This window comes from Dendrobates tinctorius, unplaced genomic scaffold (assembly GCF_039654945.1).
Source record: "Dendrobates tinctorius isolate UK_male_01 unplaced genomic scaffold, ASM3965494v1 ptg000033l, whole genome shotgun sequence".
NCBI lineage: Eukaryota > Metazoa > Chordata > Amphibia > Anura > Dendrobatidae > Dendrobates > Dendrobates tinctorius.
The window spans coordinates 12,973,660-12,987,858 of NW_027361701.1; the positions used below are offsets into that span (position 1 = coordinate 12,973,660).

At 47.0% G+C, this 14,199-nt stretch overlaps 1 protein-coding gene across 4 annotated transcripts in view; it reads right to left on the minus strand.

Moving 5' to 3' along the window:
* EP300 (E1A binding protein p300) overlaps positions 1 to 14,199 on the minus strand; it is a 311,109-nt gene that overhangs the window by 194,555 nt on the left and 102,355 nt on the right. For all 4 annotated transcript variants that reach the window (XM_073572990.1, XM_073572993.1, XM_073572991.1 and 1 more), the window contains exons 7-8: positions 12,153 to 12,240; positions 11,663 to 11,797 (exon numbers count right to left, since the gene is read on the minus strand). In XM_073572990.1, coding sequence (XP_073429091.1) covers positions 11,663 to 11,797; positions 12,153 to 12,240 — 223 coding nt within the window. The remainder of the gene's footprint in view (positions 1 to 11,662; positions 11,798 to 12,152; positions 12,241 to 14,199) is intronic.

Genomic DNA, 14,199 nt, shown 5'->3' on the forward strand with positions numbered 1-14,199 from the left:
TATGTTTATTTGTGAAAAAACGGAAATTTGGCAAAAGTTGAACATTTTGCAATTTTCAAACTTAATTTTTATGTCCTTCAGAGTCATATTGCACAAAACAGTTAATACCATTTCCCACATGTCTACTTTACATCAGAATTAAAACAATTTTTTTGCTAGGAATTAATAAGATTTAAAAAGTTGACCAACGATTTCTCATTTTTACAACAAAATTTGCAAAACCATTTTTTATAGGGACCAAATCACAATTGAAGTGACTGAGGGGCCTACATGACAGAAAATACCCAAAAGTGACACCATCCTATAAACTGCACCCTCAAATTACTCAAAACCACATTCAAGAAGTTTATTAACCCTTCAGGTGCTTTGGAATGTGGATGGAAAAATATTTACTTTTCTTTCACAAAACTTTTTCTTTAGACCTTATTTTTTTTTTTTCTTACTTTCGCAAGGGTAACAAAAGAAAACGGGCCATAAAATTTGTTGTGCAATTTATCCAGAGTACGCCGATACCCAATATGTGGAGTCAGCGTTGGAGGACACAGGACCATGGTGTCTGCTGCTGCCACTAGGAGCCTGACACTAAGTGAATACAAAAACAGTTAGCTCCTCCTCTGCAGTATACATCACCCAATGGCTCCGGGTAGAACCAGTTCAGTGTCCAAGCAGTGTCCAAGAGAATGAGAGCACTAACAGTAGGTACAACATGTCAACAAGAAATGATAGGCAACGAGCCATAGAGGGTGGGTGCTGTGTCCCCCAATGAGTGGCTCGGAGAAAAGGATTTTACAGTCAGTATACAAAAATCCCTATTTCTCCTTCACCACGTTGGGGGACACAGGACCGTGGGATGTCCTAAAGCAGTCCCAGGGTGGGAAATTACATCATACCACAGTAAACTCCCGGCACCTTCTGTCTAAAGGTACGCTACCGCTGCCTGCAAAATTAGTCTACCCAGGCCTGCGTCTGCTGATGCCGGAGTATGGATGTTATAATGCTTTTAGAAACCTGCTCTGTGGATGCCTGATGCCGAATGGCCCTTGAAGCACCTACCGACCGAGTGGAGTGTGCCTTGATCACTGCCGGAATAGGCTTGCCTCGGATGCGGTAAGCTTCTTGAATAGTCGACAATCCATCTGGCTATTGTCGACTTGGAAACGGACAATCCCTTCCCCCGCCCCTCTGGGAGAACGAACAACGCGTCCGTCCGACGAAAAGACGCCATCCTTGACACATGTCTTCTGAGAGCTCTCAAGATCCAAGGAGTGAAGAGCCTTCTCTACATGGTGCTCCGATGCAGGACAAAACGAGGGCAGGATGATATTCTCGTTAAGGTGGAAAGAAGACATTACCTTTGAAAGGAAGGGCGGGGACGGCCTGAAGACCACCTTATCTCGGTTAAAAATCAGAAAGGGAGCTCGGCAGGAAAGAGCAGATAACTGAAGACCCTTCTGACCGAAGTAATCACGACTAGGAAGGCGACCTTCCATGAGAGGTGGAATATGGAGACGTCCTGCAACGGTTCGAAGGAGATTCCTAAGACCAAATTAAGGTCCCAGGCGTCTAAGGTGCCGTGTACGGAGGTTCCACATGGGAAACTCCCTGAAAGAACGTTCTCATCTGGGGTTTGGAAGAGATCACACATTGGAACAAAACAGACAAGGTCGATACAGGCACCTTGAGGGAGCATGGCGCTAGGCCCAAGTCCAGACCGAACTGGAGGAATTCCAAAATGGTAGGAATGTTGAAAACCAACGGAGACCGACCTTTGTTTCTGCACCATTCGAAAAAGGTTCTCCAGATCCGATGATAAATGTGCACGGACACCGGCTTGTGAGCATTGATCGTGGTGGAGGCTACCCCACAGGAAAAACTCGCCTGGGTCAAAATCCAGGATTAAAGAGCCAAGCCATCAAACAGGGCCCCGGAGTTCTGGTGGTAAATCGGATCCCGAGAAAGCAGGTCTGGTCTATCTTGTAGACGCCAAGGGACGTCTGCGACCGTTTGGACCAGTTGTGTGTACCACGCTCGGCATGGCCAATCCAGAGCAACTAGGATCACTGGTACGCCTTCCGCCTTGATCGTTCGGATGACCTTCGGAATCATGGGTAACTGTGGACACAGGAAGAGAAGACGGACGCAACTCCATAGGAGGACTAGCGCATCCGCTCCGATGGCTCTCGGGTCCCGGGACCGGGCTATAAACTCTGGCACCTAGGCGTTTAAGTAGGACGCCATCAGATCCACATATGGAGTTCCCCAATGATGACCGATTCGCTGGAAAACCTCCGAATGGAGAGACCACTCTCTTGAGGCTAGGCCTTGACAGCTGATGAAATCCGTGGCCCAGTTTTCCACTCCTGGAATGTGAACGGCCGAAATTACTGAATGGTTCTGTTCGGCCCAGCGAAGGATGAGTTGCGCATCGCAGCTTTGCTGCGAGTGCCCCCTTGATGATTGATATGAGCCACAGCAGTGGCATTGTCCGACTGGATACGGATGGGGCAGCCTGCTAGGAGATGATGGATCCACCGCAGGGAGAGCTGAATTGCTCGGATTTCCAGAACATGGATGGGAAGACGTGACTCCCAAGGAGACCAATTCCCTTGGGCAGTGTGCTGGAGACAAACTGCTCCCCATCCAAGAAGACTGGCGTCTGTAGTGACTAAGAGCCAATGGATAGGGAGAAAGGACTTCCCTTAGAGGAGGGAGGACCAAATCGTCCACCACTGAAGTGCCTGCTTGACCCGGGGGGGAGATAACCAACATGGTCGATCGAGGGAAAAGGGGCTTTTGTCCCATGCGTCCAAAAGTGCATGCTGGAGAGGAAGAAGATGCATTTGTGCAAATGGAATTGCTTCCATTGCTGCTACCATCTTCCTGAGGACCTTCATTCCGAAACGGATGGAACGGGGAGACTGTTGACAAAGTGCCCGAGCCTCCTGCTGAACGGCTAAGACCTTGTCCCGAGGGAGAATCACCAACCCTCGGGACGTGTCCAGAATCATGCCCAGGAAGGAAATCTGCTGAGTTGGGATTAGAGAAGATTTGTTCGAGTTGACTAACCAGCCTAGCCGAGAAAGGGTATCCAATGAAATGTGGACGGGTTCCATGCAGGTTTGGAAGGACGGTCCTTTGATCAGTAGGCCGTCTAGATAAGGGACGACGACTAGGCCGCGAGAGTATAGAAAGGACATGACGGCCGCCATGACCTTAGTGAACATTCTGGGGGCAGTGGCAAGGCCAAATGGCAAGGCCGTGAACTGAAAACGTTCGCCGATAACGGCGAAGCGAAGAAACCTTTGGTGAGGAAGGAAGATTTGGATGTGAAGATACGCATCCCGAACATCGATAGTGGCTAGACGCTCCCCCTGTTCCATCGAGGAAATGATGGAACGGAGAGACTCCATCCTGAAATGCCAGACTTTGACAAATTTGCTTAGCAGCTTTAGATTGAGGATGGGTCTGACTGTACCATCCCTTTTTGGGACCACAAATAGATTTGAATAGAAACCCTCAAACCTTTCGTTCTCCGGGACCAGGGTAATGACTAATTTTGGTGGAGTGACTCGTGGGCGTTGCTGCGGGTTGTCAGCTCACACACACAGCCGACACCCAATCGCCACGGTGCTCAGTGTGAAGTCACGCGATCGTGCTGCCGTACATATACAGCTGTCGGGAAGGGGTTAAACGGGAGATTTACAAAGAAGCTGACAAGACTCCATAGATGGAAGATTTATGGCTGTTAGGCTAGGTTCACTCGTTGCGTGTTTGCAGTTACTTTTATTTAAGTTTAAGCTACTTGCACGAAAAGCAGCTTTTGCTACGTTTGTTTGTTTTTAAACTGCTTTTTTGTCAGGATACATTTGTCTTGTACATGCTGATAAAGTTTAGTGTATTAAAAAAAAAAAATCAACTTCATCAGAATTTGACACAACCTGATATCTGCATTTTTGCACTACTCATCGCTTTGAATGGTTGAAAAATGCTGCAAGAATGCTTAAAGGGAAGGTGCCGCAATTTTATATAATTTGCAAAAAAATAGTAAGTTACAAAACATGTTGTTTCAGCAAATGTTGTACTAACCAGGATTTATGGTTTGTTTGTAATAATGTTTTCATGTAGCCACTGGGCGCTGACATCTTGATTTGCAGATCTGTGGAGGACTCATACAGTCTGCAAATATGGCCGTCCCTGCACATAGGAAACTGCGGTCGGCTTCCGACCGCACATTGCAGCCTCAGTAGCAGAGAACTGGGCACGCCCCTGTGGGCTGCACCATTCACTGCTGTAGGTGTGGCTGGGCGCCATTTTACTGTAGCCCAGTGCTATCTGCTGAGCTCCACTTACCCTCTATCACAGGACCACTTGTGGCATAACGGGTCCTGTGTTGTGAGGAGAGGCTGAAGAAAAGGAGATGGTGGTCAGCAGAGGAGAGAAGCGCTCACTGGAGCCGGAGGATGGAGAGTGGTGAGTGCGGGTGACTTTCATCTATGCTCCTCTGTACTGCTTACTCCAGGCTCAGCCCTGTGCTTCCTGCTCCAGCGTCCTCCTGCTCTGTCTCCGCCTCCACACTCACAGCCCCAGTGATCTCCGGTAATCTGACACCTTTGCTTTTATGGCTGTCTGAGGAGGACAGTGACTTATACAGCCCATAGTCTTGTGTATAATTGGGGGGGCTGGAAGTTTCACCAGTGTGGGCATATCTGTAATACTGTCTGCTGAGCCGTGTATCTAATCCTCTCCTGTGTGATACTGCCTGCTGAGCCGTGCATCTAATCCTCTTCTGTGTGATACTGCCTGCTGAGCCGTGCATCTAATCCTCTTCTGTGTGATACTGCCTGCTGAGCCGTGTATCTAATCCTCTCCTGTGTGATACTGCCTGCTGAGCCGTGTATCTAATCCTCTCCTGTGTGATACTGACTGCTGAGCCGTGTATGTAATCCTATCCTGTGTGATACTGACTGCTGAGCCGTGTATCTAATCCTATCCTGTGTGATACTGTATTCTGAGCCGTGTATCTAATCCTCTCCTGTGTGATACTGCCTGCTGAGCCGTGTATCTAATCCCCTCCTGTGTGATACTGACTGCTGAGCCGTGTATGTAATCCTATCCTGTGTGATACTGACTGCTGAGCCGTGTATCTAATCCTATCCCGTGTGATACTGCTCTCCTGAAATACTCTGTGCTGCTGTCACTCTGCTCCCAGAATCCTTGCTGCCTGCCATCCTCGGTGACCGAAGACCCCATTCCTCTCCTCAGATCCCGTCCTGGCGATGTGTGAAACCGAGGGAACAGGGGCCTGATGTATGGTGGAAGGAGCAGGGCGACAGCAGCACAGAGTATTTCAGGAGAGCAGTGTGCTGGTCTGTGGGGGGCGCCCTGTTCGGTGCCAGGGATTGTACAAAGAGCGCTGTGTTTTATTCACGTGGATGGACCGTCTGCTTGTCTGCTCCACAGAAATCCAGGAAACATGTCTGCTGATTGATGGCCTGTTCTGATCCAGACTTTACATGCAAAGACAGTCAGTAACTTTGCAAGCCCCATCAAAATGGCTGTTCACTGTGTCTATAGATGTCATAGGTTTTTGTGCCAGATTTCAGTAGCTGCTCCCCCTAGTGTTAAAAAGTGGAAATGCCAAACTTTTTAAAATTATTTTTCATATTTTGCAAAATTAAAAACAAACGATAATATTTTTTAAGAAAATGTAAACATTAATTCCTTACATTTTTTCAATTGCTGAAAAGAAATTTTTTGGATGGCACCTTCCCTTTAAAGTAGTGACATGCTGCATTTTGCAAAAACCAAGCTCTTTGACAAAACAGTCAGGAAAAAAAAGCTGTGTGCACGAGACTTCTGCAATCTCAGACTTTGCTGGTACTGTGGTAGATGAAAATTTGCATAAAAAAACACTGAAAAACAGGGATGCGTGTACTCACAGTAAAATCCTTTTCTCCCAGCCACTCACTGCTGGACACAGGACCATGGGTGTATGCTGCTGCCATTTGGAGGCTGACACTAAGTGAATACTTAAAAAGTTAGCTCCGTCTCAGCAATATACACCAACCACTAGCTCCAGCCCGAACCAGTTCAGTGACAAAGCAGAAGGGGATCATAACCATCAAATACAGGTACATGTTAAACCAAAGAACAAACATAGCCATCGGGCCAACAGGGCAGGTGCTGTGTCCCCCAATGAGTGGCTCGGAGAAAAGGATTTTACGGTGAGTACACAAAAATCCGTTTCTCCTTCACCTCATTGAGGGGGACACAGGATCATGGAACGTCCCTGGGTGGCAAAACTGACAACAGGCTAAACCCCACGTACCAACTGTCTAAAGATGCGATACCACAGCTTGCAGAATCCATCTACCCTGGCCTGCATCTGCTGATGTCTAAGTGTGGACACTGTAATGCTTTGAGAATATGTGCAAGCTGGTCCAGGTCGTAGCTTTGCAAACTTATTCCGCCGACGCCTAGTGCCGAACGGCCCAAGAAGCACCCACCAACCGAGTGGAGTGTGCCTAGATTCCCGCTGGAATAGGCTTTCCTCTGACGCGGTAAGATTCCTGAATAGCTGCTGAGCGAATCCATCTGGCTATTGTTGACTTTGAAGCGGCAAGTCCCTTCCTGTAACCCTCGGGGAGCACAAACAGTACATCAGTCTGAAGAAAAATCGTAGTTACTTACCGATAACGGTATTTCTCTGATCCCACGACGGCACCACGGAGAGAGGGATCCGCCCCCAGGGACAGGAAACCTACAGATGAAAAAGGTGGTACCTCTCTCCCACATCAGTTGGTTTACAGAGCATTACACAGAACTCTCAGCTGCAACTCAAACTTATGAAAAATCCAACATTAATCAAATTAAACAAAGGCACCGCGTGGCTAAGTATTAACACCAACTCACTCTTATGTGCACACCTGTGTGTGAAAGGTAGGGGATGTACGGGTGCCGTCATAGGATCAGAGAAATACCGTTATCGGTAAGTAACTACGATTTTCTCTTTCCCCCATGACGGCACCACGGAGAGAATTACAAAGATTGTACATCTAGGGAGGGACCACCGCCTCCAGAACCCTTTTCCCAAAGGTGAGATCTGAAGAGGAGGTTAGGTCTAGACGGTAATGTTTGAAAAAATGTAGAGGGGGAAGACCAAGTGGCAGCTCTACATATCTGATCTATTGAAGCGCCCGCTTTCTCTGCCCAGGATGATGCCACTGCCCTGGTTGAATGGGCCCTTATGTCCTCTGGGATGGCCGCCCCGCAGGTTGAGTAGGATAAGGTGAAGGCTTCTCTTATCCACCTCGCCAGTGTGGACTTCGATGCCTTCTGCCCCTTCCGAGGACCCTGAAAACAGACAAACAGAGCCCTATCCTTCCTAAATTCCCTCATGGTTGTCAAATATTGGACCAGGCATCTTTTTACATCTAAAGTGTGTAACCTCTCTTCTGTTTTGTTTTTGGGATCGGGACAAAAAGAGGGTAGGGAGATTTCCTGAGTCCTATGAAAGTGTGACGACACTTTGGGGAGATACGCTGGATCAGTTCTAAGAATTACCCTATCATCCAGGATTTGCGTGAAGGGTGAGTGGGCCGACAAAGCTTGTATGTCACTAACGCGGCGGGCAGAAGTTAAGGCCACTAGGATGGAGGTCTTAAGTGACAATATTTTTAAGGGAATTTCCGTTAGGGGTTCGAAGGGAGGTTTGGTTAGAGCATTTAGCACTAGGTTTAGATCCCAGGATGGGGTGGTATGTAGAGATCGGTCTAGATCTACTTGAGGCTCTAATGAATTTCTTAACCCATCTATTTTTGGCTAGATCGTGGTTATACAAAGCTCCCAAGGCCGCCACCTGTACTTTTAAGGTGCTGGTAGCTAACCCCTTCTCCAACCCCCTTTGTAGGAATTCCAGAATTTTATCTACATGGATTTCGCCTGTTGGGTCGGAACCTGACACTGATATGAATTTCTTCCACACCTTGCCATATGCGTTGGTGGTTACTGGCTTTCTACTCTGTAGTAGCGTGGTTACCAAGTTTGATGAGAAGCCCCTGATCCTCTTCACTGCATCTCCCCACTCACCCTAAAGGCCCGCCGACCCCAGTGGTGGTGCTTCGGGGGGAGCCTGTTCGAGGCCTCGACCCAGCCGAGGCAGGGAGCCCAGCTGCCTATCACCGGACTGGATCGGTCCCCGGAATCCTACGACGACTTGTCAGGTATGCCGTAGGTTCCCAGTCAGGGACAGGAAACCAACTGATGTGGGAGAGAGGTACCGCCTTTTTCATCTGTAGGTTTCCTGTCCCTGGGGGCGGATCCCTCTCTCTCCATGGTGCAGTCATGGGGGAAAGAGAAAGACGCCGTCCGTGAGACATACCTTCTGAGAGCGTTCACTGAATCCAATGTGTGAAAAGCCTTCTCCATACGGTGTACCGGTGCAGGGCAAAACGAGGGTAGGACAATGTCTTCGTTAAGGTGAAAGGAGGAAACGACTTGGCAACAAGGGTGGGGACAGCCAGAGAACCATCTTGTCTCGGTGAAAAATCAAAAAGGGGGCCCGGCAGGACAGAGCAGCCAACTCAGAAACCCGCCTGATTGACGTTACTGCGACAAGAAAGACGACTTTCCATGAAAGATGCGTTAGCGACATGTCCTGTAGCGGTTCGAAGGGAGACTCCTGTAGAACACCTAGGACCAGGTTAAGGTTCCTGGCGGCCAAAGATGCCTTATAGGGAGGTACCACATGGGCAACCCCCTGAATGAAAGTTTTCACCTGTGGCTTGGAAGCAATACTGCGCTGAAACAAGGCAGACAAGGCAGAGATCTGCCCTTTGAGGGAACTCCGCGCTAAACCTGAGTCCAGGCCGGTCTGAAGGAATTCCAAAATGGTGGGAATGGAAAAGACGAGTGAAGGACAACCACAGTCTCTGCACCACGCAAAAGAGACTTTCCAAGTGCGATGATAGATACGCACCAATACAGGCTTCCGAGCGTTAATCATTGTGGTAATCACCTCTTGGGAGAAACCAGCTTGGGTTAGGACTCAGAATTCAACGGCCAGGCCGTTAATCACAGGGCCCCTGAGCTCTGGTGGCAAATCGGACCCTGGGAGAGCAAGTCTGGTCGATCCAGTAGTCGCCAAGGAACGTCGGCAACGAGTTGCACTAACTCTGCGTACCACACCCGGCGTGGCCGATCCAGAGCGACCAGGATCACTGGAACCCCCTCCATTTCGATCTTCCTGATGACCCTCGGAAGCAACAGCAACGGGAGAAACACGTATGGAAGACTAAACTGATTCCACGGAAGAACCAGTGCATCTACCCATGGCTTCTGGGTCCCAGGACCAAGCTACAAACTCAGGCACCTTTGTGTTTAACTGAGAAGTCATCAGTTCCATATCCGGGGTCCCCCAGCGATGGCATATCTGCTGGAAGACCTCCGGATGGAGAGACCACTCTCCCGAGGCGAGGCCTTGATGGCTGAGGAAGTCTGCAGCCCAGTTCTCTAGGCCGGGGAAGTGAACAGCCGAGAAGATCGAGTGGTTCTTCTTGGCCCAGCAGAGGATGTGTTCCACCTCACGTATTGCTGGCCTGCTGCGGGTGTCCTCCTGATTATTGAAATAACCCACGGCCGTGACATTGTCCGATTGAATTCGGATGGGACGACCCGCCAGGAGATGATGGAACCGCTGCAGAGACAAACGAATCGCCCAAATCTCCAGGACATTGATCGGAAGGCGAGACTCCCGAGGCAACCAACACCCTTGAGCAGTGTGGTGATGGAAGATAGGTCCCCAGCCAATAAGACTGGAATCAGTAGTGACCACCATCCAATGGACCAGGAGATAAGGCCAGTGGTGCCTCTGCACATCCAAGGGGTTTAATCCCCTAGGATGAGACAGGGCTGTTGTCCGGCAGTAGCCTGGCTTCAGAAAGGGGTACATGGAGGCGACACTCCATGTTCCAGTCTGTTGCTGTTTCAGGGAGTTCGGCCCCCCGATGGGAACAGTCGCCCCTAAAATCAAGTTCAGGCATGGCTATCAACGGTGCAGGAGAGGGTACATGGAGGCAACACTCCATGTTCCCACCTGTTGGTTTGGGATGATCGGACCCTTGAAAGGATCCATCGCCCCTGTAATCCTTGTAGAAAAAAAAATTAGTAAAAAATAGAACAAAAAAAAAAAAAATTATGGTCTGAAGACCAGACCCATGTACCTCCAACAGACACTAAGCATGAACTGGTTTGGGCTGGAGCCAGTGGTAGGTGTATACTGCAGAGGAGGAGCTAACTTTTTTGTATTCACTTAGTGTCAGCCTCCTAGTGGCAGCAGCATACACCCATGGTCCTGTGACCCTCAATGAGGCGAAGGAGAAAAGGCAACGTGTGAACATGGCCTTATTGAGAAGGGCGTCAAGATTGGTAACTGATTTTTTATTTTTTTTTTCAAATGCATGTTTCTACATTGAGTTCCTTGCCATTATTCTCACAATAACATATGAAACAAACAATTAATATACAAAAATTAACAGGTATCATTTAGTTGCATAATTCTGCACACTGATGGTTACAACAGCACTGTAGTAATTCAATAGTAAAATTAATCGGAAACACAAATTGCCTAATTGTGCACACAGTACATGTAGAATCACCCTGACCAGATTGTACCATAAAAATAATCGTAAAACAGACTGGGAAAATCTCAGAAATGTGGGAGGGAGCAAGGAATTTTACAGATTCTGTAAAAAATATTCTTCATGGAGGAGGTATTGGGGACAAACCACGGGTGTATGCTGCTCCTTGCAGGTTGACGCTAAGGAAAAACAGTTAGGTTGCTCCTTTCCAGCCCACTGACACAGAACTTATCACTTTGTACTTTCAGACGGGACACTACTAGTAAGCAGGGCTGTGGAGTCAGTGTCCATTTTGGTGGAGAAAGTCGATATGGAATGGAACGACTTAAGACTCCTAAAATATAGAGTACAGTTGTACAATGCAGTATGTGCTGTAAGTTTTTTTCATAATTTGGGAAAGTTCTGAAATATCCTATAAAAGTCTGTTCCATTCCTGATCTAAGGATCTTGGCTTTTAGCGGAGAAGAATTTGTGCAGCACTTTATGTACATGCTCTGTAGTGACCAGTGCAGTGGAATCGGAGTCAGAGGTTTGCTAATAACAAAAGACACCTCAATCTATGAATAAAAGTGGAAGCCATGTCCCCCATTGAAGTAATTATATGACAAGTACATAAATCCTCCTTTCTCATGCACTTAATTGGGGACACAAAAACCATGAGACATCCTAACGCAGTCACTGGATGATCGCTAGGTGGATCAGAGCCACCATCTGCAATACTTACTGCAAAAGTCTGCACCTTGCACAATGTAGAACCAGGTCTTATTGTCTGCACAGAAGGAACATGGTAGTTGTTTCCTATAAGTCTCGTAGAAGCAAGACCAATAACAAGAGACCCGAAAAGTTAAAAAAAAAGGTTGTGCTTTCTGTTTTCATATTGTAGTCATGTGAAACGCCATAAGGTACTAATCGATTTTCATTGTTTTTGTTTGTGGAACCAGAGTGTGGCATGATAAATAATTCTTATACTATACATCTATTCTTTGGCTATGTTATGCAAGATGTTCCATGTTACTACCACTTACAGTTTGTGGACTAGATGATTCCTTAGGTCTTGTGTTATATCTTCATGCCAAGGTTTTCGTATTGCAGTGCTAGATGGTGGAGCTGCTGTAGGCATAGATCCCATATTGGAAACATGGCCATCACCCATCATTACACTACAAGAAGTGGGTAAATTGTCATTGACTTACTGCAATTGTTCACATTAACTTAAGAAATGTAAAAATTTAAAATGCTGTAATTACAGCATTAAATTAAAAAAAATCCTGATTCAAAAGCCATTCTAAGCATTTTTACATATGGATAGCTAAACTATAAAATTCAAGTACAAAGTTAACAGGTGGGTTGCATACACTTAACCCACAAAATATCAAAGTGTTTGCATGGAATAAAAGGTATGTATTATCCTTGCTTATAGAACATCATATTTCACAGCATAAACCAAATAATTGAGTAATCTCAAAAGAAATATAATAAAAACCAAATGCTGCAATAAACAACATGTGACTATACCTCTGAGTGTTCAACCCTGGATGATGCATGGAGTCTGGGAGCAGACCAGAAGACTGGACACCACCATTCAATCCTACAGAGCTTGCATCTGCACAAGAGATGCATAGAACAGATTATAGCGACACCAACACATGCATTGTCATTATGCTAATACAGTACCTCGCTACAATATCCTTATGTTACCGAGATGTTGTCTAGAGCTGCATGCACGATGCTGCTGAAAAGCCCCAGTATATGTCAATGAGCACACCTCTAGCTGCAGATCTAAGTCTCCATTTTCCTACATCATATATTGTGCTTTCTGGCAATTGTAGTCTTTATACCAATAACACAAGCACATACAGTACATATTCATACACCCAAGCATAAAGTTGTAATTATGTATACAGCCAAAATTCAACACAAAGATTTTACTGAAAATCTCTCTAACACGATCCTATTTTATTACTTCTCAGTATATTCTTAGGGTTGGTGCAAACGATCAGTAAACGCTGCGGGTTGGACACTGCATACTTCTGCATCCAACCCACAGCATCCAGATATTAGAGCATGGTGCATGGGATTTCAAGAAATACCATGCCCACTACAATACATCCACAAACACATGCCTATTTTTTGTGCGGAGATGCGAGCATCTGCAAGAGAAATTTTGCCCATACAATGTATTGGATATGGTGAATCCGTACGGTTCAGTGATCACGTGCGGAATCACCTGCGTTAAACAGATGGCAACGCTTTGGACGCAGCGATCATCCGCAAGCTCCTGATCATCTGCACATAGCCTTATTTCCTTGCAGAGTTGATTTGTGGGAGGGGTTTAGAATCATAAAAGATTGCACTGCACATTCGAAGCAGCTTTTCTACCTTCAGACATGGCCTAAGTAAAACTGTGCAACAAGTTTAGCGGCTCCAATGTATATCTTACCAATGCCCAACCCTGCCATAATCAACTATCATAAAAAGTGCAGTCTTAAAAAATAATCATTACTCGAGCAATTATAGGGCTTTTCCAGGCTCGGCATAAACTTTTGCAGTCACTTTGGCTACAGATTTGTGAATCAGACAGACAGTCAAATCCTCCCCCCTCCATTTCCAAGCACTAACCAGCATCTTTTCCTGCTTCTCTCAATGTCTTTCTGAGAGAAGTGGATGAGAAGGTAGTCGCACGATTGCCAGTATGTAAATCGTACACTTGCAGTACTGTAAGGCCGGGGACACACTGCGTTTAGGCAGCCCGTTAGATGAACTGCGTTACACCACGGTATAACGCAGTCCGTTAACGCTGCCACTGAGCCCCATTGTCGAGCGCATTGCGACGCATGCCGTAAAGCAGCACGCGTTTGCAATGTTTCGTCATTCACAGACGGAGCCTCAGACGCGGGCTGCAGCGTCTGAGGCTCAGTCACCGCTAGCGCAGATGAATATGCTACGCTAGCGGGTATAGCATAACGCGATCGCTATGCGTTGAACGGGATGCTTAACGCAATGGGAACCTAGCCTTACAGTCTGCACATTGCCACGATTTAGCAATCTCACTACAGAAATCTCTTAAGTTAAAGGGAATCTGTCACCTAGGCGTGTTCTATCTAAATATCTTGATTATTGTATCATAAAAATGATTATGTTCACATTGTACTACAATAAATTTTTCACTTAAATATAATATATGTGAAAGTCGAAGTCGTGGAGTCGGTGTAAGGGAAATTGAGGAGTCGGTGTCGCAGGTTTAGCTTACCGACGCCACAGACCTGATAAATACCCCCCATATGCTGCTGCACAACGGTTAATGCTGCCCCATAAATACCCCCCATATGCTGCTGCACAAGGGTTAATGGTGGCCGAAGAAGATGCTCCATAAATACCCCTTTGCTGCTGCTGCAATAAAAAAAAAATTACATACTCACCTCTCCGCCGCCGCTGGCTCAGGCCCCCCCCCGCACTGGCAATATTCACCGGTCCCCCTGTTCTGTTGCCGTGCACCGCTGTATGTCCTGGGTCTCTGCAGAGACGTTCAGCAAACCTGAATGTCACAGCCAGAGGACCCGGA